General features: G+C 39.0%; 1 protein-coding gene across 1 annotated transcript; it reads left to right on the top strand.

Moving 5' to 3' along the window:
- Window positions 1-715: 715 nt before the first annotated feature.
- LOC146330916 (von Willebrand factor A domain-containing protein 7-like) lies at window positions 716-23,083 on the top strand. The gene is made up of 18 exons (XM_084710978.1): window positions 716-1,938; window positions 2,875-3,381; window positions 4,451-4,658; window positions 6,339-6,424; window positions 6,541-6,634; window positions 7,803-7,931; window positions 8,795-8,981; window positions 10,371-10,540; window positions 10,741-10,853; window positions 12,531-12,647; window positions 12,804-13,007; window positions 13,092-13,227; window positions 13,399-13,551; window positions 14,126-14,218; window positions 15,413-15,522; window positions 15,789-15,953; window positions 21,481-21,804; window positions 22,410-23,083. Exons 2-18 carry the CDS (start codon window positions 3,175-3,177, stop codon window positions 22,839-22,841), a joined length of 2,928 nt encoding a protein of 975 aa, XP_084567104.1. The 5' UTR covers window positions 716-1,938; window positions 2,875-3,174; the 3' UTR covers window positions 22,842-23,083.

Raw genomic sequence — 23,083 nt, 5'->3', positions numbered from 1 at the left:
GGTTTTCTCCACATCAAATCCATGGAGTACATAACTCAACATTATAGGAAATACGCTTTTTTGTTTGTTTGTTTTCTGTATAAGAGAGAGATGACAAGATTTATATCTCTTCATGTATATCCAAAATGAAGAAGTGGTTAGCCTAGTCAGTACACTCTCATCACAGGTCAACAAATACCGACACTGCTTTGTCACGCCCCTCTGTCTCATACAGATGCATAAGTTACTCTTTAGCTTCTGTAAGATACAAAACCCGATGTCTACGAAGGGCCACAACCATCATCAAAGACTCATCTCACAGGCATTCACGGGCAGTTTCTGCCAGGAAGAATTTCTGGTTAACATTGTGAATCAGTAGCAGTTTGGTTAAGATTAGGCAACTAACTACTTGGTTAGGATTTGGAAAAAAGATCATGATTTGGGTTGAAATAAGATACATTATGAAGTCACGTAAATGGAGTGAGTCACATGACGTAATGTTATGTAACTTATATTTAAAAAAATAAAATGCTTTTAGAAATGGGAGGTTTGACTCCTTTTTCTGACTCAAGTTTAAATGACTTACTAAAGAGAGTCACATTTCTGAGTAATCTGAATCACAGAGTTACCCAGAACTTGGTGACTCGCCCACTGGCCCCAGCACCCACAGAGCGTACACACCCAGCAAGTTCTGTTTTTTTTTTTTTTTGTTTGTTTGTTTGTTTGTTTGTTTTTAGGTTTTTTTTCCATTTCTTTCATCAGTTTGGTTTTAATTAGTTATTTGGTGATATAAAAAGGGGGTTTCATGCCAAGACTGACCACTGAGATCTGATTGAGCCAGCCAGTTGTATGGATGGGAACTCAAAACGGCGGCTCCGACCCCGGTGACTACTGCCAGACTCTGGCTCCAAATGACATCACCAGCTCAAGATGGCAGCGCTCATATCTGGAAGATTTTGGCTTCAGTTTTGTAGAGTGGGGGCAAGTTGATTCGCAGCATCCGTCTTTATTTATGTAAATTTTTGGGAGTAAAGGACTGTTTTTGTGGTAGAAAGCCAAGCTATCTGTGTCCCCCTGCTTCCAGTTTTTTATGCTAAGCTAGGCTAAACATGCCCTGACTCAAGCTCCTTACCTGACACAGACATATCAAATTTATCGTTTAACTGGATGACATTACGTATAGATCTGATGTGACGATAACAATTAATTGATGATCCATTAATCTGCCATTAAGAGTTTGGTTTATCAAGTCAAATTTAATTGATCTTCTACAAAAAACCTGAAATATAACAGATTATTTTTTATTATTTTTATGAGGATTCAAGTATATGTGCTTAATATCTACTACTGTACATCTTTATGTTGTATCTTTATGTTTAATAGGTTATGTAATGCTGTCAGAGAATATGCAATATGTTGTTGTTGCTTTGATCATATTGTTTGGCATAGGCAAATATCTTTTTTAATAAAGATTAATCAATTAATTGATTCATAACGTTACCATTGATCAATTAAGGAAAGTGCTTCCAGTATATTTAAGCCATGGGATAGAGAGATCCATCCACCTGACTGGAAAAGCTGGATGAATGTTTTTAAATGACACTGATATTAAAAATCCCCTTTGTGAGGATGTACATTACAAACAATGAAAAGCACACTCAGGCTCATGTCCTCACTCAAACATGTACAAGCAAAGAAAAAAAAAAGAGGGTGGGGGAGTACTTTGGAATTCTATTCATCAGTTCAATGAGTGGTAACTATATAAGAAGGAGGGGGAACGAGGGCCCTCACTGTCTCTCAGCACACACACTCACACACACTCCTAAGGTTTCCAGATAACGCAGGAAAACACACAATATAATCTACCTGAGTATAAACATCGAATGCTGCAAAAGTTATCCTGAAGCGGTGCCAACATCTGAATAGAGGCTGGACTGCTAAAGAGCAGAGTGCACACAGGTAAGAGTGTATCAAATGTTTTTACACCTTCTGTATATTTCTAAATGTAGTACTGGCAAACTTATACATATCATAATTAGCAAAAGTTTTAATTCCTTTAAAAATCATTATTGCCATAATACATTTTTAGAGGTAATACAGGGTTTTAGTATTTTTCATTTTCTTTGAAATATTTAAATAATTTATCTTGTTTTGTTAGGGATTATGTTTAAACCTTTTAAATAGAGATTAATTGACTAAACAATATTTAGCCTATACCAACCTTGAAACTTCTCAATTCAAAAGACTTCAATTTTAAAGAGACAGTTCACCCCAAAATCAAAAGTAGATATTTTTCCCCTGCCGCAGAGATGTCTGACTTCTCTCCAGTATAATGGGACTAAACGGCACCAAAGACATACATTTGAAAAATTGAGAACCAATTCACAGACCTTGTTGTAAGCGGTTTCATGTAGGAACTTTCTGTCTATCTATCATCATTTCTTTCTATGATCTTTCTATCAGAAAGAAAGTAGTTCTGGTAGGTTTTGCTGCAGAAAGAAAGGCATTTTGGTAGATTCTACTGTAAAAAGAACATAGTTCCTACATGAAACTGCTCACAACAAGTTCTGTGGATTATTTTGAGTAATCAGGTCACGATTTCTGGAAACAGACATTGCTGCTGAGTTTTTCAAACGTATTTTTTGGCACTTTGAGCCTCAAGCTATTCAGTCTTATAATATTGTAGAGAAGGCAGACATCTCTGTGAATATCTCCAAAACTCTGCAACTCACACACCAACAGTATAGATGGATAAATAGCACTACTGACCAGAAGAAAAATATGTAGTTGAACTGAACTGTCCCTTTAATGTTATTAATGTATTATGTTTTTAATCTTTCTAAACAGTTTCCCTCCTTGCTTTCTGTTCTGATTCTCTCTGTCTTCCTTCCTCAGGTGTTTTCACTTGCCACTTGTTGCCTCGTTACACTGGTTGCTTGATCACTGTCTGTGGCAACCCACTGTGGATTTACTGCACAGTGCGCACAGTGGGGCAGATACTACAGGTTGCCCAAATTCCCTTGCTTCTGTTTAGTTAATAGGTAATTTATTTAGTTAGTATTTAAGTTTTGGTGTGGACAGTAGCAACACAAAGTGTGCAACACAAAGTGAGCAAACTGAGTGGCAATCAGGAGACAGCAGAGAAACGTTTATCCATCCAAACTTCTTCTTCTACCACCTTCATTGCCCTGCATCATGACCACCAGTCGGACGGTTATGATGCTGATCATGGCGGCAGTGGTCCTCTCACTGCCAGGCCTCATTCACAGCTTCCAGCCGCTCTTCTCATTGAATCAGAACTCCACCACTCACCGTGACATCACCATTAGGGCAGTCCTCAGAAAGACAGCTGAGGTGTGCCGGGACATTGCTGCCTCTGAGGGACACGACTTCAGCCTGACAGTGAGTTGGAAAGCCACGCTGCAACTGTGACACATTCAAATATCTAGAGAAGCCTATTGTTTTCATTTTTTATTATAGTCAATTTGGATCAACTCTGTGGACATGATTAGGGCAAATTATAAATAAATAACCCAAACCCATTTTTGAGAACTGGAACAAACTATGTCAAACTAAAAATGGAAATAAAATTTAAATATTATTATACCAAAACTCTAATTCCAATTTTCTGGTGCAAATTTATTCTTTAAGGATTTACACATATGAAATATATGTAATTTCTGAAATATTTTGGTTTGCTTTTATTTGAGAAAAAAAAAAATCTTGCCCCAGGCAAGAATTCACAACTTCAAACAATTTAAAGAAAAATAAAATAATAAATAAACAAATAAATAAATAAATAGCATTCTTGTCAGACATCATTCCTGTTTAAAAAAATCAATCATTATGAAATTTGATCTTTTAAAATATACATTTTTTTAAATCAAACCCCCAACACATGGTTTTGTGTCAGTTCTCAAGAATCAGTGATAAATATATTATAACTGAAGTCTGAAAACAAACAATTGACAAATAAACTGACATTATCTCAAATAATTTGCACTTGCAGTAGTTTTATGATAGGAGGTATTCCCTATGACCTCTGTTCCCAGATCTACCCCAAAAACAGGTAGATGGAGATATGAGTCTCTAGGAGTAATGGAGCTCTTAAAGGGACAGTTCACCCCAAATCCATCCATCCAACTCAATCATTATGGTGTCAGTGCTGGAGCTCTGGCTGTACAGACAAGATGGCTTGTGGTGCTGAAAGAAAAATATATTTGAAAACCTCAGCATGACTGTTCCTTTCCAGAGATCATGACCAGGTTACTTAAAATGATCTTTTTATGGTAGACAGAAAGTAGGTCCTACATGAAACTTTGAATTTGAATTCTGGGGCGAACTGTCCCTTTAACATCTATTTGGTCCAACAAAATCAAGCAAAACTGCATGAGGCAGGAACATAAGGGCAGTGTTTGTGTTTTAAACAGATTTTTATGCAGTCAGTTATTTGTCATGTGTGTGTTTCCAGATTGATGACAGCCTGTCACCTGGCCAGGTGCAAAGGGCCTGCTCCTTCACAGGGACCTCCACGTCTCTGCTCTCCACCGTCATGTTTCAAACTTCCATTTCCAACATGTACTTCAGCAACGCAAAAGTGGACGTGGTTTTTGCACTGAGCGAGGAGCACCATTTTGATGATGAGACCTTCGAGGGAGGGCGGGACGTCATCACAGCGGGTACACATCCAACTTTGCTTTCCTGCACAAGAAATCCATGAAAAACACATTATATTTCTGTTTTCATAGTTTTTTTTTTTGTTTTTTTTTACATTTGATGTCATTCTATTCCTTCATTTGCTCTGAGGAAATCATATATTTTAGGAATGGAAAATCCAGCTCAGAGGTGAATTACAAAATCTACACTAAATAAAACTGCATGACACCATTTAGCCAGTTGGTGGTGCCAAATAACAAAATGATGTATTGTGATGTTTTTCCACATAGATAGATAGAATGGTGGAGGTTTTCAAAGTGGGAGGCGGGCCCCCTAGGAGGCCTCCAAACAGTATCAGGGGAAAGTCATTGAATTAATTATCAAAAGGAGATCACATAGAGTAATATAAATGTGTGTAATTTGGTTGAAGAGATTCAGTGACAGTTTCCCATACAAACACAATTAAGCAATGTAAGCACCCTGTTTTGCTGGGTTGTCATACTTTTCTCTTAGAAAATGAAAATATTTCACTAAATCTTAATGTAAACTTACTTTTAACTCATTTCAAATAATAACTAAATACTTGTCCTTATTGGTATAATAAAATACACCAATTGTCTTATTAACACATATTGAACATATATATGTTTCTAACATCAAAAGATAACTAGAGAATTTCAAGTAGTTTGTGATTTATGAAGGATTATTAAGCAAAGTAAGCACCCAGCTTGTGTTGTAATACCTTTCAGTTAGAAAATGAAAATGCTTCATTAAATTTAATGTAGACTTACTTTCAACTCAAATCAAATAATTAAAATCTAGTTACCACTAGACTACACACACACACACATACAAAAACCACCACCAACCACTGTTACATCTGTCCCCACCAAGGGGCAATGATAACACTCTGACTGCTTGGATTAAATTTAATATTATACTCCTGTCCTTATTAGTACACTAAAATATATCCAATAAATAATTAATTAGTGAGCATATATGTTTCTGATGGGTGGTTCAGTGGTTAGCACTGCCACCTCACAGCAAGAAGGTCCTGAGTTCGATCCCCCAGCTTACTGGGTCAGGGCCTTTCTGTGTGGAGTTTGCATGTTCTCCCCATGTCTGTGTGGGTTCTCTCCAGGTTCTTCGGCTTCCTCCCACAGTCCAAAGACATGCATGCTAGGTTAATTGGTGACTCTAAATTGCCCATAGGTGTGAGTGGTTATCTGTCTCTATGTGTCAGTCCTGTGATGAACTGGCGACTTGTCCAGGGTGAACCCCGCCTCTCACCCAATGTCAGATGGGATAGGCTCCAGCAGCCCGCGACCTTTACGGAATAAGCAGTTACACAAAATGAATGAATGAATGAATTTGTTTCTGATATCAAAAGATGGCTAGTGTAATTCAAGTTGTCTGTAAGTTATGATAAATAAACAGTTGAATCTGTTGAAAAATGTATGTAGGAGATGCTCATTGCTGTTCAGGAGACAGTTTGTATTCATCTCTTCCACTGATAAAAGATTAGATTTAAAACATCAGACTCCACAATAAATTTAGTCAATGAAGGACATTTACTGCTTCTCAATAAGACATAATGTGACAGTTTTTCACGTCAGCTGCATGTTGTGCTGGATGATTTTCACATCTTGGAAACTGCAGCTTCAGTTTGTACCTAACTCTCTGTTCTTTATCCTGTTGTTAAGGTGTGTCTGCTGTGAAGGCCAGTGTGAAGCTGGAGAACTTTGTTGCAGGGAGGTGGACTCTTGGACGAATCTGTCATACTCTACAGGTGATATGAGTCATGATTATTCTTACTGATTGTTGTGGAGACGGTGAAGACGGGCATGATCAAAACAATAAGAAAGGGTGGTGTGGAAAATATTGTTTCTCTTTCTGCATATTCAGGACTTCTACAGCCACAGTAACTGGGTGGAGCTGGGGAACAAAGCTCCTTACAGCACTCTGATCAGACCTGACCAACCTCTTGAGAACCTGGCAGGTAAGATTGTCCTGATCTCCTGTCCACAAAACTGCTGCTTGGTCACACTGACTGCATACGCTTGAGCGAGAAATCACACAGGGCACATTGTCAGCTTATCTGTCACCTGTCAGTTAACAAATTCCCTCCCCGCCACGGCATGTTAAGCTTTACAGAACATGCATATACACAAAGCAACACATGAAAATGGGTACATTGTTACTCAATATTTTTGCATACACTCAACACACATGCCTACAGCTTAGTACTCATACAGTGCAACTTAACTGTGTCAAACTACACATAACTCATTATTTAAATGCACAAAAAGTTCACCATTGTTCTGCCCATTTTAAAACATTTTAAACATAGTCTATCACTGATGAAATCAGCAGTGGCCACAATTTATCCAGTTATAGAAACGTTCAAATGATTATTTTTACTCATTCTTGAGAATTAGGACAACACTGTATGTGGAGAAGGTTTTGATTTTTACTCTTCAATTGTGCAGGAAAATATATTTGAAAATATCAAACTCTTGACTAAAAAAAACACCCTTGTAACAGGGCAACATCCTTGTGGTTAATTTTTTTAATCAATGTAGACAATGTAGAGCTCCATCAGATGAAGAATCTGACAGAGCTGATGACTTACAGAGTTGACAGGGTATAGCTAACACTTTTTACGCCTGATTAACTCATGTTTTTGTAAAAATCTGACGGAGTTGATGGAGATTTGAGACATAACTTTCAAGGGCCAACATTTAAAAAAAAATTATTTTAGAACAAAGATGATTAAAACAAATTTTTACACCTATGTTATCAGTATGCATTGTTAGCTTTAGACTTTGAAGGCTTTTAACACATTTTTAAATTGTTTGAAGTTATGAATTATTGTCTGGAACAAGGCTGTTTACTGGTACAGAACAAGTTTAGAAATTAAAGCAAATTATTTTTTAATGTTTCCTTTAGTGACATGATTTGTCTCAGTTCTCAAGAATTATTCATACCAGTTTAGAGACTCTTGTTCAAATACAATTATTAATATATACAGAGATATTTCTCTGTGGTTTGAAGTAAACTAATGTGTAAGAGTGTTTGTAAAACTGGCTTATTTAAAATATGTTATCCCATATTTTCAGATAAATTAACTATGCCAAGTGTGATTTCTGTTGTTGAAATTGCTGCAGGCCCGACTGTTCCAACCTGTAGAAACTGCACAGACGGGAACTGTGACAACAACCTCCTTCCTGACCTGCTGCAGCAGGGGCTCCTCACTTCAGGATACTTCAACATCTTCTCCTCTGCAAAACCTGCAGGTAACTGTCAGGAATCATCTACCAGAGGGGGGAACAAGTCATTATTTAGAAATCAAAATTACATCTCAAGACAGGCCAAGACAGGCAAGTCCAGAGTCAAGAACCAAGTCCTGAAATTTGAATTTCAAGTCCTAAACAAGTTTTAATACAACAATTTAATGTACAATGTAGCTTTTAAGCTAGCATTAAGGGCTAAGCTTTAGCTGGCTATGATGATATTAGTTTCAACTTGCCATTCTTTGTGGAACTTGAATTGGTGAATGAAGTTGGAAGTTGTTGCGCCTCCATCTGTAATTTTGTGCGGGTGCATTTTGCATACTGCAATGGGCTTTTTGTTCACTTAATAGCTTTTCTACCCCCAAAAGATTAGCCTATCTTTGGTATTATTCTTTCCAACTGGAGCTCAGTAACTTAACATTGGTTCTTCATGGTTCTCTCCTGCAATTTGATTTGGATGCTGTTGGGTCACTTCAACCTGGATCTGGGGAATTAAGTGTCGACATGCTGCGAATAAATAGCATTAATGTTAGCTGATTCAAGAAATGAAAGGAAATGAATTGACTTGTGGATTCACGCTTTTAAAATAACATACATTTCAATCTTTGGGCTTGGGCGAAGGTGTCAAATATTTTCAAGTCAAAAGGTTCAAGTCCACGTGAAGTCACAAGTCATTGGTGTTAAGTCAAGTCTTTTTTTTTATTTTGTCAAATCGGGTCATCAAATTTATGATTTGAGTTTGACTTTAATCCATGTCATGTGACTCAAGTCCACAGCTCTGTCATCTATATATTTGTTGAGTACCACCTCTGGTATTTTTGTAACTGATGTAGGAAATATAATAAACATTTTCTCTCTGCTACAAGGTAAATGCAGCCATGGTGGGTCATTTGACCAGACAAGCAAACAGGACCCAGTGGGGGGCATCAGTAAAGATGACATTGGGTCCAGTCATGGCTCACTTCACCACAAAGCAGCTGACTTGGCTGTGAATGCCACTATGGAGCTACTGGAGGACATCAGACTAGCTGTCGGAGACAGGAACTTCTTGCGGTATGGGCCACCTTCACCTGAGCCATTTTGTGTCCCGACACAAGAGAAATAAAAACATAACCATCATAAGATGTAGGTTGGACCAAATTATAACAAAGATGGAGACCATGGCAATCCATGCCTTATGGTTCACTTTGAAATAAAGTCAATGAGATTATGTTAAAACAGCAAATATGCAGGGTTCAACACTAACCTGATTGTCCATGGCCATAAAGAGTTACTCTAATGTCAGCCTTGGCCAAGAAAATGTTACAGTTGAACAAACATCTGGTTCTTTCATGCCTTTAAGTTCGGCATTCTACAAAAATGGTGCACAGTACTTATAGAAGTACAGATACTAAAAAAAAAGACTAAAAAAGTAGAAGTACTGAATCAACTTCTTTACTCACAGAAAAAATGAAAATGTACAGGCTCTGAAATGTACTCAAAGTATAAAAGTAAAAAGCCGTCCTCTGAAGAACATTTCTACTGACTGTTTCTGTGGTCAAGTCTCCCTCTCCTGTCTGTTTTGTCTTGTTATGTCTTGTTACATTGTGTACCTCTTGTTACGTCTTTTTCATCTTGTTAAATCTTGTATTGTCTTATGTCCTTTTCATCCTGTTATGTTGTTCATGGCTTTTTTATCTCGTTATGTTGTTGTTTTGTTGTTGTGTCTTTAACATAATTTTCATCTTATTGCGTCTCGCATGATATGCACTGATGAATAAACAAGGAATTGTCTTTTCTGTGTTCAGTCTTGATGTTGGGAAGGCTGTACACAATGACGCAAGATAAAAAATAATGAATAATTCCCACTTAAATGCCTTAAAATTATAGTGACAAGACTGTTTTTAAAATGTAGTAACAAAGTAACAGTAACAAAGTTTGTTCTTCTCAAATGGCAGAATATGAAAAAATGAAACTGAAAACAGGGGGAATTAAAGTTTGCAGAATAGCCAGACATATTAAAGGACGATGTACTGAGGCGTGTGCCATCAGTTGAGCTTGTTTTTAATTTGGTTCACAACAAGTGTCACAGTTAAGAAAGGCTGTGTTAAGTTGCATTAAATTTCCCTTTTTGTACAAAAATGTAGTTTGGCGGCGCATGGGGCCAGTGCTTAACAATTTAGTGTCTATCTTTGTTATGTATGTGAAACATTTAAAAAGCTTGGACTGTTTACTTAGACATCCAGACCTTGTTTCTGTGCTAAGCAATAATCTGATCCTATTAAACATTGTCTGTTGCCTGAACATGCAGTTAAGAGATGCACGTTTGCTGCAAGACCCATATTTTAATGACTTAATCAGGTTTGCACAGTGTTGAATGTTAATCACTGACAGATAAGTTCTGATTCATGATCAGATTCAGCAGTACAAGGTAATTGTGTTTTGTCTCTCATGTTCCTGCAGATTGATGGGCCTCTCCCAGTCCTCAGTGCTGTGTTTTGTCATTGACACCACAGGCAGTATGAGCGATGACATCGCAGAGGCTAAGAGAGTTTCGTTTGACATCATTGACAGTAAGAGGGGAACCCAGCAGGAACCCTCTGCCTACATATTGGTACCTTTCAATGACCCAGGTACAGACATATTTGTAGCTCTTGACTTATTGTTTGAATATATTTTACTGGTATCTACTATATTCTGCTCCCAACATTAAGAAAAATTAAGGTTGTCTACCTTTGTAAAGAATATTAGTACTTTAGCCCCAGTGGTCAATATAAAATTTGTAATCAACTGAGTGACAGGAAGTGGTGACAGTTATCTATTTGATATGCAGGTTTTGGGCCTTTGCTTCTGACGACTGATGCGGACATCTTCAAAGACAGCATCAACAAGTTGTCTGCAAGTGGAGGAGGAGACATCCCAGAGTTGTGCTTGTCTGGACTGCAGGTGTTTCCACTTTTATTTTCTTAGAATCATTAATGTAGACAAAAAAGTTTTACAAAGCAACAAAATGATATTGTCTTATGAGACAGTTTCACTCCAAGTCAGCCATTGCGATAGGAGGATATGCAGGGCAACAGGGACAGGACCAAGACGCAGGAAAAGGAGGCAACAGGATGACTTCAGTGAGGGATAATGCCCAGGAATTAATGGATACCATGGAGACCAGAACATGCCTCTGCAGCAATACTGTTACGCAATATATTTTCCCAGGAACGCAAGCCATGCCCTAATGCGCCTTTGATTGGCTTGAACGTGAAATGTCATTCATCTACACACTGAACAAACACCACACAAGTAGGGTCTAAAATTCACTTTAGCTGCTGTTTTTCTGACATTGCAGCAGCCAGTGTCTTCTAAACACCATGCTTCCACTTGAGATGAAGTCACTACTGGTTTTAGAAGGGGATACACCTTTTTATTAGACTTGCACCGATTAATCGGCAATGCTCGGAATCGGGACGGTTTTCACATGATCGGTCATGACCTGTGACCGGCCGGTCAACGTCATGTATTCAATTCTGTGCCCGTCACTGTCACACACGTGTTCTGCATGATGGTCACGTCATGTGCGCAGCAGACAAACTGACCATGACATCACCACAGCGCTGATAACAGCTACACACTCAGACACATGCTTGCTTGAAGATGGTGTCAGAGACAGATTCAAAGAACAGGATAAAAAGAAGACAGACAGTCTACAACAAGACAGAGCAGCTGACAATGTCGCAGAACAGCCATAAACTATGTAGCTCTTCAGGCTAATGTTAGCCAGCAGCAGACTGCTGTTCACAGAGGGACAGTTAAAATCTCACCTCCTGTTCTGGCTGAAGAATAAACAACCTGTGTTGATGTGTCTCCTTAAACATTTTCTCATCCAGACTCCTTTAACTTCTGCGTCTGTTTTTCTCACGGCAAAGTTTTACTGCAGCAAACTGTTGCACCACGTTAGTCTCCGGTTTGTTTAAATCTGTTTGTTGAAATCCCACAAGATCTCCATGTTCACCCCATTCATAATTTTAATATAAAACTATAATAAAGCCTTGCTGTAACCTGGAGGACTTTGGAGAAAATTTAAATAGTATTTTATGAATATTCTTATTACAAACATCCAATTTAATTTTTGCAAGAAAATGTTTGTCAATGCTGTCAATTATATTTCTTAGAAAGACTGAAAATCAGAATCAGCCTAAATTGGAATCGAGAGGTCAGACCCTTCAAAAAATCAGACATCAGAATTGGCCAAGAAAATTGAAGTCAGTGCATCTCTACTTTTAATATTATTCAGAAAAAATCCTAAATCCTAACTGGACATTACACAAAGAGCTGTCTGACTACTACTAGTCTCACACAATAAACAAATTGCAGTTTTGGTATGAATGCATCATGATTATAAATTAACGACTAAAAGCCTCGCTGAGTTTGAATTTTAGGGTGTTTTCACACCTGTAATTCAGTCCATTTTGTTAAGCAAATTGCTGCATACTATAAATAATGACTAACAGACAGGATGAAAACGAGGCATCTGGATCATGGATTAGTATGTATGGAATGTCCACACAGAAAGGTTTTTTGTAGTCTAGCCCCTGGAATACTTATTCCTGTCTCATAAACATTTGACAGCTTGCCCTGACTGCTGCTCCACCCTCTTCTGAGATTTTTGTCTTCACTGACGCTCCAGCTAAAGATGCACATCTGAAAAGCACCATCACTGCCCTTATAGAGAGCACCAAGTCTGTGGTGAGTGTCCATCTTTTACCCTCCTTGCTCTTCTATTGTCAGCATATTCCATACATTAATGATTAAATAATGTATCCTGTTCTAGTGTAATATAATAAGAATAATAATTATAATGTCTAATATAACCGTTGCACTGTTTTTCTACTCTTACTTTAGGTAACATTCATGTTGACAGATGTCCTGGCCAGTCGACGACGACGCAGAAACTCTCGGGGTGTGTCTCCACGCTCGATGAGCCAATCAGATGCCCAGCTGTACCGTGACCTAGCCAGAGCCTCTGGAGGTCAGGCAATCGAGGTCACCAAGTCAGACCTCTCTGTGGCTACAAGTGTAATAGAGGATTCATCAGCCAGCGCTGTGGTAAGATATCGAACGATACAATCTAAACCTGACTGGAGATGGCACTGTGCATAAATATGCAGTTTCTGCTCTTTCTTCTCTCAGGTGACAGTTTTTCAGGTAGTGAGGAATCCTGGACACCCTGATAACTTCACATTTACTGTTGATGGTTCTCTGAAGAATATGACTGCTTACATCACAGGAGCCTCGTCTCTCACCTTCAATCTAACCAGCTCAACAGGTGCTATTGTCCCTCAACTTAAGACCAGTTTTGATTGTTCCATCTGCCTCATACTTCCTCCACCTTCTGCCATTCAAAAGACAGCGTTAGTTCAACATGTTTCTCTCTCTCTCTCTCTCTCTCTCTCTCTCTCTCTCTCTCTCTCTCTCTCTGTCTCTCTCTCTCTCTCAGGTGTATCTCAGAGTTCCAGTCAGTCCAGTGGACTTCTGGCATCCTTCACCACAGCAGGAAACCTGCGTCGTTTAAGCCTCAACACTGACAATCAAACAGGATCATGGCAAATCAGCATTGACTCTAACATCCCCTACTCTGTTAAGGTCACAGGTCGGTAATATGATGAAGTTCACCTATAGCAAATCCATAGGGATTGGATCTCATTACAATTTAGGGTGGAAAAAGAGTGAAATTCAGTTAAACCAAACTCCAGTCTAAAAGCAGGTATTTTATAGTAGGGCCATATTTTTCAAGCCAAAACTTTTAGTTTCATCATCACTAAGAGTCTTTCCTGACTCATTTTGATCTACAGACACAATCTGCAAACATTTCATTTACTCAGTAACATTATTAACTAACCTGTGATGAAGTTTTTGTCACAGACGTGAGTGGCCCAGCACTACAGCGCTTGTTTTCACCAGATGAAAGTGGCCAATATGGTTCATATGACTTGGACAAATTGACTTCTATTAAATAGAGTGGAATCAACTTCTATTATTATATTATTTGTTTAGAAATAATTTATTGAGCAGGGGGCAATTTCATCTGTTTTCAGGTTGGGGTGGGCTCATTCCCTTCATAAAATGAAAATTATATATATTTATAGTATATATATATATATATATATATATATATATATATATATGGTGGCCATATTGATCAGTTTTGTGTGTGTGTACATCAGGTCAAAGTTCAGTGAACTTCATCTATAACCTTGTGGAAGCCCATGAAGGAGCTCACGGGGACTTCAGTCTGAAGGAGGGACGTCCTCTTTCAGGTCAGACCACTTTTATAATTATTGTCATCTTAATTTTTACATTTAGTAAAGGGCTCATTATCTTTTGGTTTCATCTTTTATTTTGCTCATTGTCCTCAACAATGTCTTTAAAGCACACATGTCAAATTCAATGCCAAATCCAACCTGGAATCTTACTTTATGTGGCCCGCAAGAGCCACATAAGCCTTATTTTTATGTAACTATGCAATTTGGATGGGTGACCTTGCCTGTAGGGTAAACAAACTGACACAACCCTTATATTTAATTTTTAAATAATCAATTGTATACTCGAATGGCTTCCATTATTTTTCTGAGACTTACTTAATTATTTAAAGAGACAGTTCACCCCAAAATCAAAATTTCATATTTTTCCCCTGGCCTGTTTAACCATCTAGATAGTTTTGGTGTGAGTGTCAGAGTTTTGGAGATATCAGCCATAGAGATGTCTGCCTTCTCTCCAGTATAATGACACTAAATGGTGTTTGGCTTGTGGTGCTCAAAGAAACAAAAAAAAAATTCAAAAATTCAAAACCAAGAATTATGACCACATTACTCAAGATAATTCTTAGACCTTTTGCGACTAATTTCATGTAGGAACTACTTTCTTTGTATTAGAAAGAAAGTAGTTCTGGTAGATTCTACTGCAGACAGAAAGTAGCTCCAACATGGAACTGCTTACAACAAGGTCTGTGGATTATCTTGAGTAACCAGCTCATGATTTCTGGTAAGAGACTTTGCTGTTGAGTTTCATATAGTTTGGCACTTTGAGCACCACAGGACTGGTGCCATCTAATTCTATTATATTGGAGAGAAGACAGAAATCCCTACCACCAATATCTCCAAAACTCCATCTATAACTCACACCAAAACATTATACATGGATAAACGGCAGAACGGACCAGGGAAAAAAGTATATATTTTAGATTTTAGGGTGATCTGTTCCTGATGATGCTGATGTGGCCTGGGATTAAATTGAGCTTGACACGCCTCTAAAACAAATCATTATCTGCCTTGAAAATCTTTTGTACAGTACAGTACCCCAAAATGACAATGGTCCAGCCCATCAACAGAAACTATTCTGTCTCTTCACAAGTTTCTCAGTCTTCTCTCCTTATGTGTATAATGTTCACATGTAAGGACCTGTCACGATGATACTCATCAAGTTTCCCTTTCCTCTCTTGTCATAACATTCAGGTGGCAATGCCAGCCTCTTGGTCTCTGTGACAGGAAGTGACACAGTAAAGGTCACAGAGGTCACTCTGTTTGACAGCTCAGGGCCAACATTGGTCAATGGATCACTGCAGGTATGTGACACACTGTATTACACAGCCGAAGTACATACTTTACTTTTCTGCATCCCATTATCCAAACAAAAACATCATTAAGAAAATTAACATTTTCTATCCTGAAGAAAGCCATTGGTTGTAGTTGATGTCACTGTACATTCTGACAAGTGACACACATCTTGAATACTACAGTCTACTTGTAGTCAAACTTCTTATTCGGACCATCTCATGTTAATGTCTACCTTGTTATGACATTTGTTTTTTTCTCTTTCTGTTTTGCACAGTCGGTGGGAAGTGGCAACTTCCTGGTGACCTTCAGTGGAGTCCCTGCAGGTGACTTTGTGGTTCGTCTGACAGGAGAGGACAGCGGCTCCACCTCCAGGTCAACACAGACCAGTTTCCAGAGACAGGCGTCCACACAGATAAAGACCTCCAGCATCTCTGTAACTGTGAGCTCAATCACCTTTAGTTTTCTGCCTCAGTAAAGCAGTTCTTCTCTTTGCTTTAGCATTTACAAACTAAACAATTTTGACGATTTTTTTTTAATCACATAGAGCACTGTTATTCCTTCTGTGTGTGCCATGAGCATTCTGTAACCTTAAGAGGTTAATTCTAATAGTCTATGATGGTGTTTCTCTATCCTGGACCAAAGGGACCCCTGCCATCATTGTTTTAGATGTTTCACTGCTCCAACACCCCGGATTCAAATTCAGTCAGGCTGTTATCAGTCTTCTGCAGATGCTTAATAACAAGCTGAAACATTCAAGGCCAGAGTGCCCTGACAATCAAGATTGGGAAACACCAGTGTATGGCGCAATATGCCTCTCTGGAACACCAAAACAATTCAATACGTGGGTGTGAAGTTCTCGGAAATGACCAGAGGGGAAACATCTGGATTAAATCAAACAAACATGTACACGCACATGCGTACATGCACATACACAAGCACATACACACACATACACAGAAGGAGGTTGTGCATTATCACTTTGGCTGTCCTGTCTCTGTCTCATCTCTGCGTCGACTCTCATTTGCCACCATATAATTGCTGTCACGAAAAAGGAGTTTGGTTGGAAAACCAGACGTCAGCTCGCTGCACCAGGACACAGCCATACTGTCACATCAGCCAAAACAAAATAGGGAGAGATCTTTATCCCTCTAATTTGATACATGTGCAGTTCGCCTAGTCCTCAGTGCAGGAAGTAATGTCTAAGAGACTGGGTTAAATCATTATGATACTATTAATGTTATAGCTGTAACACCTAAACTGTCTAAAGAGAGAGGAGAAGCAAAATAGGCTGGTTGACCAATGATCAGTGCAGTCAAATAAGCCTGAAGTCAACAAATAGGCACAGTAAAGGAGCAATCGATAAGTGTAACCACAATACAAAATGTTAGAGGAGTAGGATGTAGTATCAAAAAGTAAAATAATGTGAACAAAACTTTTAGCTGTCAAAAGCAGTATATGGACTAGGTTGAAAACATGATTACAAACACTCAATAAAGTCACATTAACAAAAGTAAAAGTAAGCAAACTAAAGTAAAAGTACTCTCAGAATTATAACTAGGCTAAAATACGGAACACAGTTGAAGTGACAAATTGATTTTAAATACTAATGAAAACGGTTAGAAGTCGACGTAAAAAGCGTTGATTCTGATGCCTCCGCCTGCAACAGTTTCATACAACTGTGACTTTTTGTGTTCCCTACACCTGACTGAAACCACTGATTCATTATAAATCCTATTTGCAAGTGTCCCAGGAGTTTGAGAATTATGGCTCTATTGATACAGTATACAGTTAATGAAAAAAGATTGCAAGGAAAGAGCTATTATCTTTATTACCTAATAGTATCCAACATAGTTATTCAAAAATATATCAAAGTCAAATATAAAAAAGCTTTAAAATTGAATTGAAGTGTGTTTTTAGAGACAGGTCTGTCAGGCGGCCATTTTGTGGCCATCTCGAAGGCGTTGGTCTCCAAAATTTAATCAGTTCATGAGTCTTAGCACACAAGATTTGGTGCAAATCCGTCCACCCGTTCAAAAGTTATTGCGCAAATAAAAATCTGGACGCACGGACTCACGTACGGCCGGACAACTGGAGAACAGTATGCCTCTGGCGCAGCACCTTCGGCGGGAAGAGGCATAATGAAGTAGTGGCAATGATCAGACAATAACAAGAGTGAAAGTAAAAGTGTGAATGATGCCGTCTGAGTGACTGTTGTGTGAAGTATTGTATATTGCTGTACAATGATGTATATTGCCGAAAGTGCTGTAAGATTACTCATAGTAAAACTGCAAATTAATTAGAATAAAATGTTGGCGGGATGCCTAAGTCTCGCTGAGTGTGAGAGCCGAGGAGAAAGAAGAAAGGCATCTTCCAAATTCCACAAGCTCTACAAAGTCCACGTTTCTGAATAACATCTGAACACATACAATATCTCACAAAAGTGAGTACACCCCTCACATTTCTGCAAATATTTAATTATATCTTTTCATAGGACAACACTGAAGAAATGAAACTTTGTTACAATGTAAAGTAGTCAGTATACAGCTTGTATAACAGTGTAAATTTACTGTCCCCTCAAAATAACAAAATAACTCAACACACAGCCATTAATCTGTAAACTGCTGGCGTGAGTGAGTACACCCCTGGGTGAAAATGTCCAAATTGGGCCCCATTAGCCATTTTCCCTCCCCGGTGTCATGTGACTCGTTAGTTGTTACAAGGTCTCAGGTGTGAATGGGGAGCAGGTGTGTTAAATTTGGTGTTATCGCTCTCACACTCTCTCATACTGGTCACTGGAAGTTCAACATGGCACCACATGGCAAAGAACTCTCTGAGGATCTGAAAAAAAGAATTGTTGCTCTACATAAAGATGGCCTAGGCTATAAGAAGATTGCCAACACTCTGAAACTGAGCTGCAGCACGGTGGACAAGACCATACAGTGGTTTAACAGGACAGGTTCCTCTCAGAACAGGCTTCACCATGGTCGACCAAAGAAGTTGAGTGCACATGCTCAGCATCATATCCAGAGGTTGTCTTTGGAAAATAGACATATGAGTGCTGCCAGCATTGCTGCAGAGGTTGAAGGGGTGGGGGGTCAGCCTGTCAGTGCTCAGACCATACACCACACACTGCATCATATTGGTCTGCGTGGCTGTCGTCCCAGAAGGAAGCCTCTTCCAGAGATGATGCACATGAAAGCCCGCAAACAGTTTGCTAAAGACAAGCAGACTAAGGACATGGATTACTGGAACCATGTCCTGTGGTCTGATGAGACCAAGATAAACTTATCTGGTTCAGATGGTGTCAAGCATGTGTGGCGGCAACCAGGTGAGGAGTCCAAAGACAAGTGTGTCTTGCCTACAGTCAAGCATGGTGGTGGCAGTGTCATGGTCTGGGGCTGCATGAGTGCTGCCGGCACTGGGGAGCTACAGTTCATTGAGGGAACCATGAATGCCAACATGTACTGTGACATACTGAAGCAGAACATGATCCCCTCCCTTTGGAAACTGCGCCGCAGGGCAGTATTCCAACACGATAACAACCCCAAGCACACCTCCAAGATGACAACTGCCTTGCTAAAGAAGATGAGGGTAAAGGTGATGGACTGGCCAAGCATGTCTCCAGACCTAAACTCTCACTTTTGTTGCCAGCAGTTTAGACATTAATGGCTGTGTGTTGAGTTATTTTGAGAGAACAGTAAATTTACACTGTTATACAAGCTGTATACTGACTATTTTACATTGTATCAAAGTGTTATTTCTTCAGTGTTGTCCCATGAAAAGATATAATTAAATATTTGCAGAAATGTGAGGGGTGTACTCACTTTTGTGAGATACTGTAAGTTAAAACAAATCAAGTAGCCTAAAGAACAACTTCTAACCAAAAGAGTAATTTAGGCCTCAGCAGATATGGAAGCACCACCGCTAATCATTTTGGGAATTAAATATCCAGACCAAATTAAAGACATAAAAAGTTATCTGAGAAATGGGGAAAATGTACTAGAGCTTTAGATTCTTACTGGCCAAAAAAAGACACATTTGATGAAAGTGCATGTGAGGATATTGAATGTCGAATAAAGGACTACAAGCCAAAAGACAAAAGCAGAAAGTGTGGAGGGAAAGTAAGCTGTACGGACAGAAGACAATAAACCACAAGTGGGAACACACAATAACAAAATTCAGTAAATGAAGTACAGAGAGCTAGCAGTGGACAGGAACAGGAAGTAGAACAGAGAGAGATAGCAGGAAGATGTCTTATATTTACTCCAAACAAGAAGGAAGCTAAGAAAGTTTAAAGTGATAAAAGAGAATATGACCTTAGATTACAACCAGGTATAGTCCACAATATTACACTGATACAGGACAATTACCCTCACTTAATAAAGGGGACAGGGGTACAGTACATATGAACACTTGACCTTGATGGTCTGGTTACTTTGGCTTCCCAACAGGGGGCAAGGAACTGGATTAAAGCATTTGAGGAAGTGACAATGGGAAAGATATTGGCCCTGGGGGACATTAAAGCACTTTGGGCCAAAGTAATGGGGATTCTGGCCATGGAAAATATTCTGCGACTGAGTGACAATGCATGGATGATAAACCCAAACCGAATTTAACCCATATCAAGCTAAAATATGGGGGGCCTTGTGGAAAGAAGATCCGGTCAAAATAGACACGAAAGTCCTAAAAGGCAAGCTCCAATTCAACATCTGAAACAAATCAATGAGCTCATTTCAGCAATGATGCAACTAACTAAACTTGCCACAATCCAGTGTCAAGGACACTGGAAAGGAAATGACAGCGAGACTACTATCTCTCAAAGGGGGTAATATATGTTTGTGTCATTACATGTCTCATAAATATATTGTATTATGCTTTCATATTCTATCACAAACAACAGTTTCATTCCTTTTGTGTATGCAACAAATGTTCTGTGACCTTCAGAGGCTGTTGACTCTAACAGCCTATGACACAATGCCATTTGCCACCATTGGCCAATATGGCCATTGGCCATATTACTCCTTTAAGCAAGACCAAGAGTCAGACAGCCATGCTTGTGTGTTTGTGAGGCTGCATCATAGTGCTTTAAGCTAATGTCACAATGCTAACATGCTATTGTTAGTATAAAATGCACGTATACTACATTCTATATCTATCTTAGTTCAGTGTGTTGCTGCTAACATTAGGTAGCTAGCACTAAACAAAAACAAATGCTGATGGTGAGCTGAATGACATTAGTTTGGTTAGAAATTGAAGGAGTTGGGCCAAATTTGACCTTGATCAAAGTGCCATCATCAGGGTGATGCCAGAGGATTACCAAATACATTAATACATCCTTATATCAACAAACATTTGTACCAAATTTCATGTAGACAATGGTTATCAAGACATTAAACTCAAAATCACACATCACCACAGGAAAAAATAGGGTATCATGAGTCAGTAGGCCACAGCAACAGCATGTTCATATCCAATACCTTTAATATGACTTTTAATTCTCACAAGAGAATACAGAATAAATCATCCTTGTCCATCTGTTAGAACTTTACTTAAGAAACGGAAATCCTTCATAGGAAGTCTGGTTTAGTGTAGCTGTATTGTTCTCTGAGTGGAAACAGCAGACTTTTCAAGTTGCGGTGGTGAAATGACTGGCTACATTGCCATCACAAATCGCATGTAAACATGGGACATTTTTATATTTTTGATGATTGGAAATATAAAAAAAAAAAAACCTTGATTGAACCCATGATGCATTAGCCTCATGATTCAAGCTTGTTTTGGTTTGCCATTGTTGCCATACATATATGGTAAATGATAAATAATATTCATGATTCTATATATCCTTTCATCTATGTTTTTTTCCACTCAAGACAGCTATGATGTAGACGCACACCCATTAACATTTAATCGCGTACAAAACAAAAACATATAACCATATTTTGCCATACTTTACCTCACTTTATTAGGCCCAAGCCAACAACACCAATGTAGAACCAGGCTCCACTATCTCCATCCCTTTTACCGTCGCCACAACCACCAACGGAGTTGTTAACGACTCAGCGACCGGGACATTCACGGTGCGAGCCAACAACGACCGCAGCTACGCTTCAACTGCACCCAGCACCGTCACCATAGTGACAGGCAGTGGAGGCAGCGCCAATGGCACTGTGACTTTAACCATACCGGCCAGCGCTGCATCTGGAACAGACGTGACCCTTACCATCGAGGCGGAGAATACAGCTGCCACAGACATCAACTACGCTGTTCTCAGGTTTTCTGTGGCTGCCAAGGTAATTCAATTTCAGTTCACTCAGTTCAATTTAATATCAATAATAACTTTTATAACCATTTGAAACAACTTAATTTATTTGTGTTGCAAATTGAAGTAATTTTTTTAAGTTGGTCCAACAATTCTCTTTTTTCAGTGCAATGTGTCAAAGTTTGTCGTTACAATTAATGATGTGAGAATGCCTTTCGCAGTTGTTGTCTTTGTTCTTTTGCCTTTTTCTTAATGATTAGCAGTGCTCATTCAGGATGTGCCTATTTCAAATGCATGCCCATTTGAAATGGACCAATTGACCCTTCAATAAGCCCCACCCTCCTTAGTAACTGTCGCTAAGCCTGCCAAGGGCCTGCCACACAGCATTTGTGCAATTTAGAGTGACAATGGCGGCAGATATAACATCGAAATTGGACCCCTAACAGCAGAATATACATAATGTGCATTAACAACGCACTCCTCTGTGTCTTCAGCAATGCACCACCTTGAAGTCAGTTGGATAAATGGTTGTCAAGAAAATCGGAGGGCAAACATACAGACAGACAGACAGACAGAGATTCCTTCCTTTATGGTCTTTTTTCTTCATCTCTCCCACTTCTGTTTCTGTGTCTCCAGGTGACAGATGTTAGCCGCCCAGTGTGCCAGGAAGTCAGTTCATCAACCAGCTGTCCATCCTTTTCTTCACTCTGCGCTTCATCCCAGTGGGAGTTCATCGCTAATCTCACTGACGGCATCAACGGAACCGGCATTGCAAGTGTCACCATCCGCCAAGGTAACGGTACCCTCAACACCAGCACCGTGGCCGGAGGAGGAGGCGAGAACATCACAGTAGTGACCTACAGCGCCTCCTGCTGCTCGCAGAGTGTAGAGCTGGCAGCTGTGGACGGAGTAGGAAATGTGGGGACATGCATGGGACAGGCTAGAGAATCTACCACAGCTGCTCCTGTGACTACAGCTACAGTTAACACAACATCCACTGGAGGGCACACTTTGAGCATGTCACACTGTCTGTGGTTCAGTGTCGCGGTTTCTCTCCTATGGAAGTGAGACAAATGAAAGTAAAAGATTGTAGCAAAATTGTAGACAAATTGTAGCACACAAATGAGGTGTCTTCTCATAAAAACTTAAATATTTTTTATTTATTTCAATAGATGTGTTTAAATTTAATCTGTCATTAATTTAGATTTCCTGAAGTCTTTTTATTTAATAAATTGATGTTATTTAATTGAAGAGTTTCTTTGAATGATTTATTTATATCCCTGGTGGTGTGTAGATTTGTTGTAGCCTTC

Source organism: Lutjanus erythropterus, chromosome 3 (genome assembly GCF_056507025.1).
Source record: "Lutjanus erythropterus isolate fLutEry1 chromosome 3, fLutEry1.hap2, whole genome shotgun sequence".
NCBI lineage: Eukaryota > Metazoa > Chordata > Actinopteri > Lutjaniformes > Lutjanidae > Lutjanus > Lutjanus erythropterus.
This window is presented reverse-complemented; position numbering and strand designations above follow the sequence as displayed.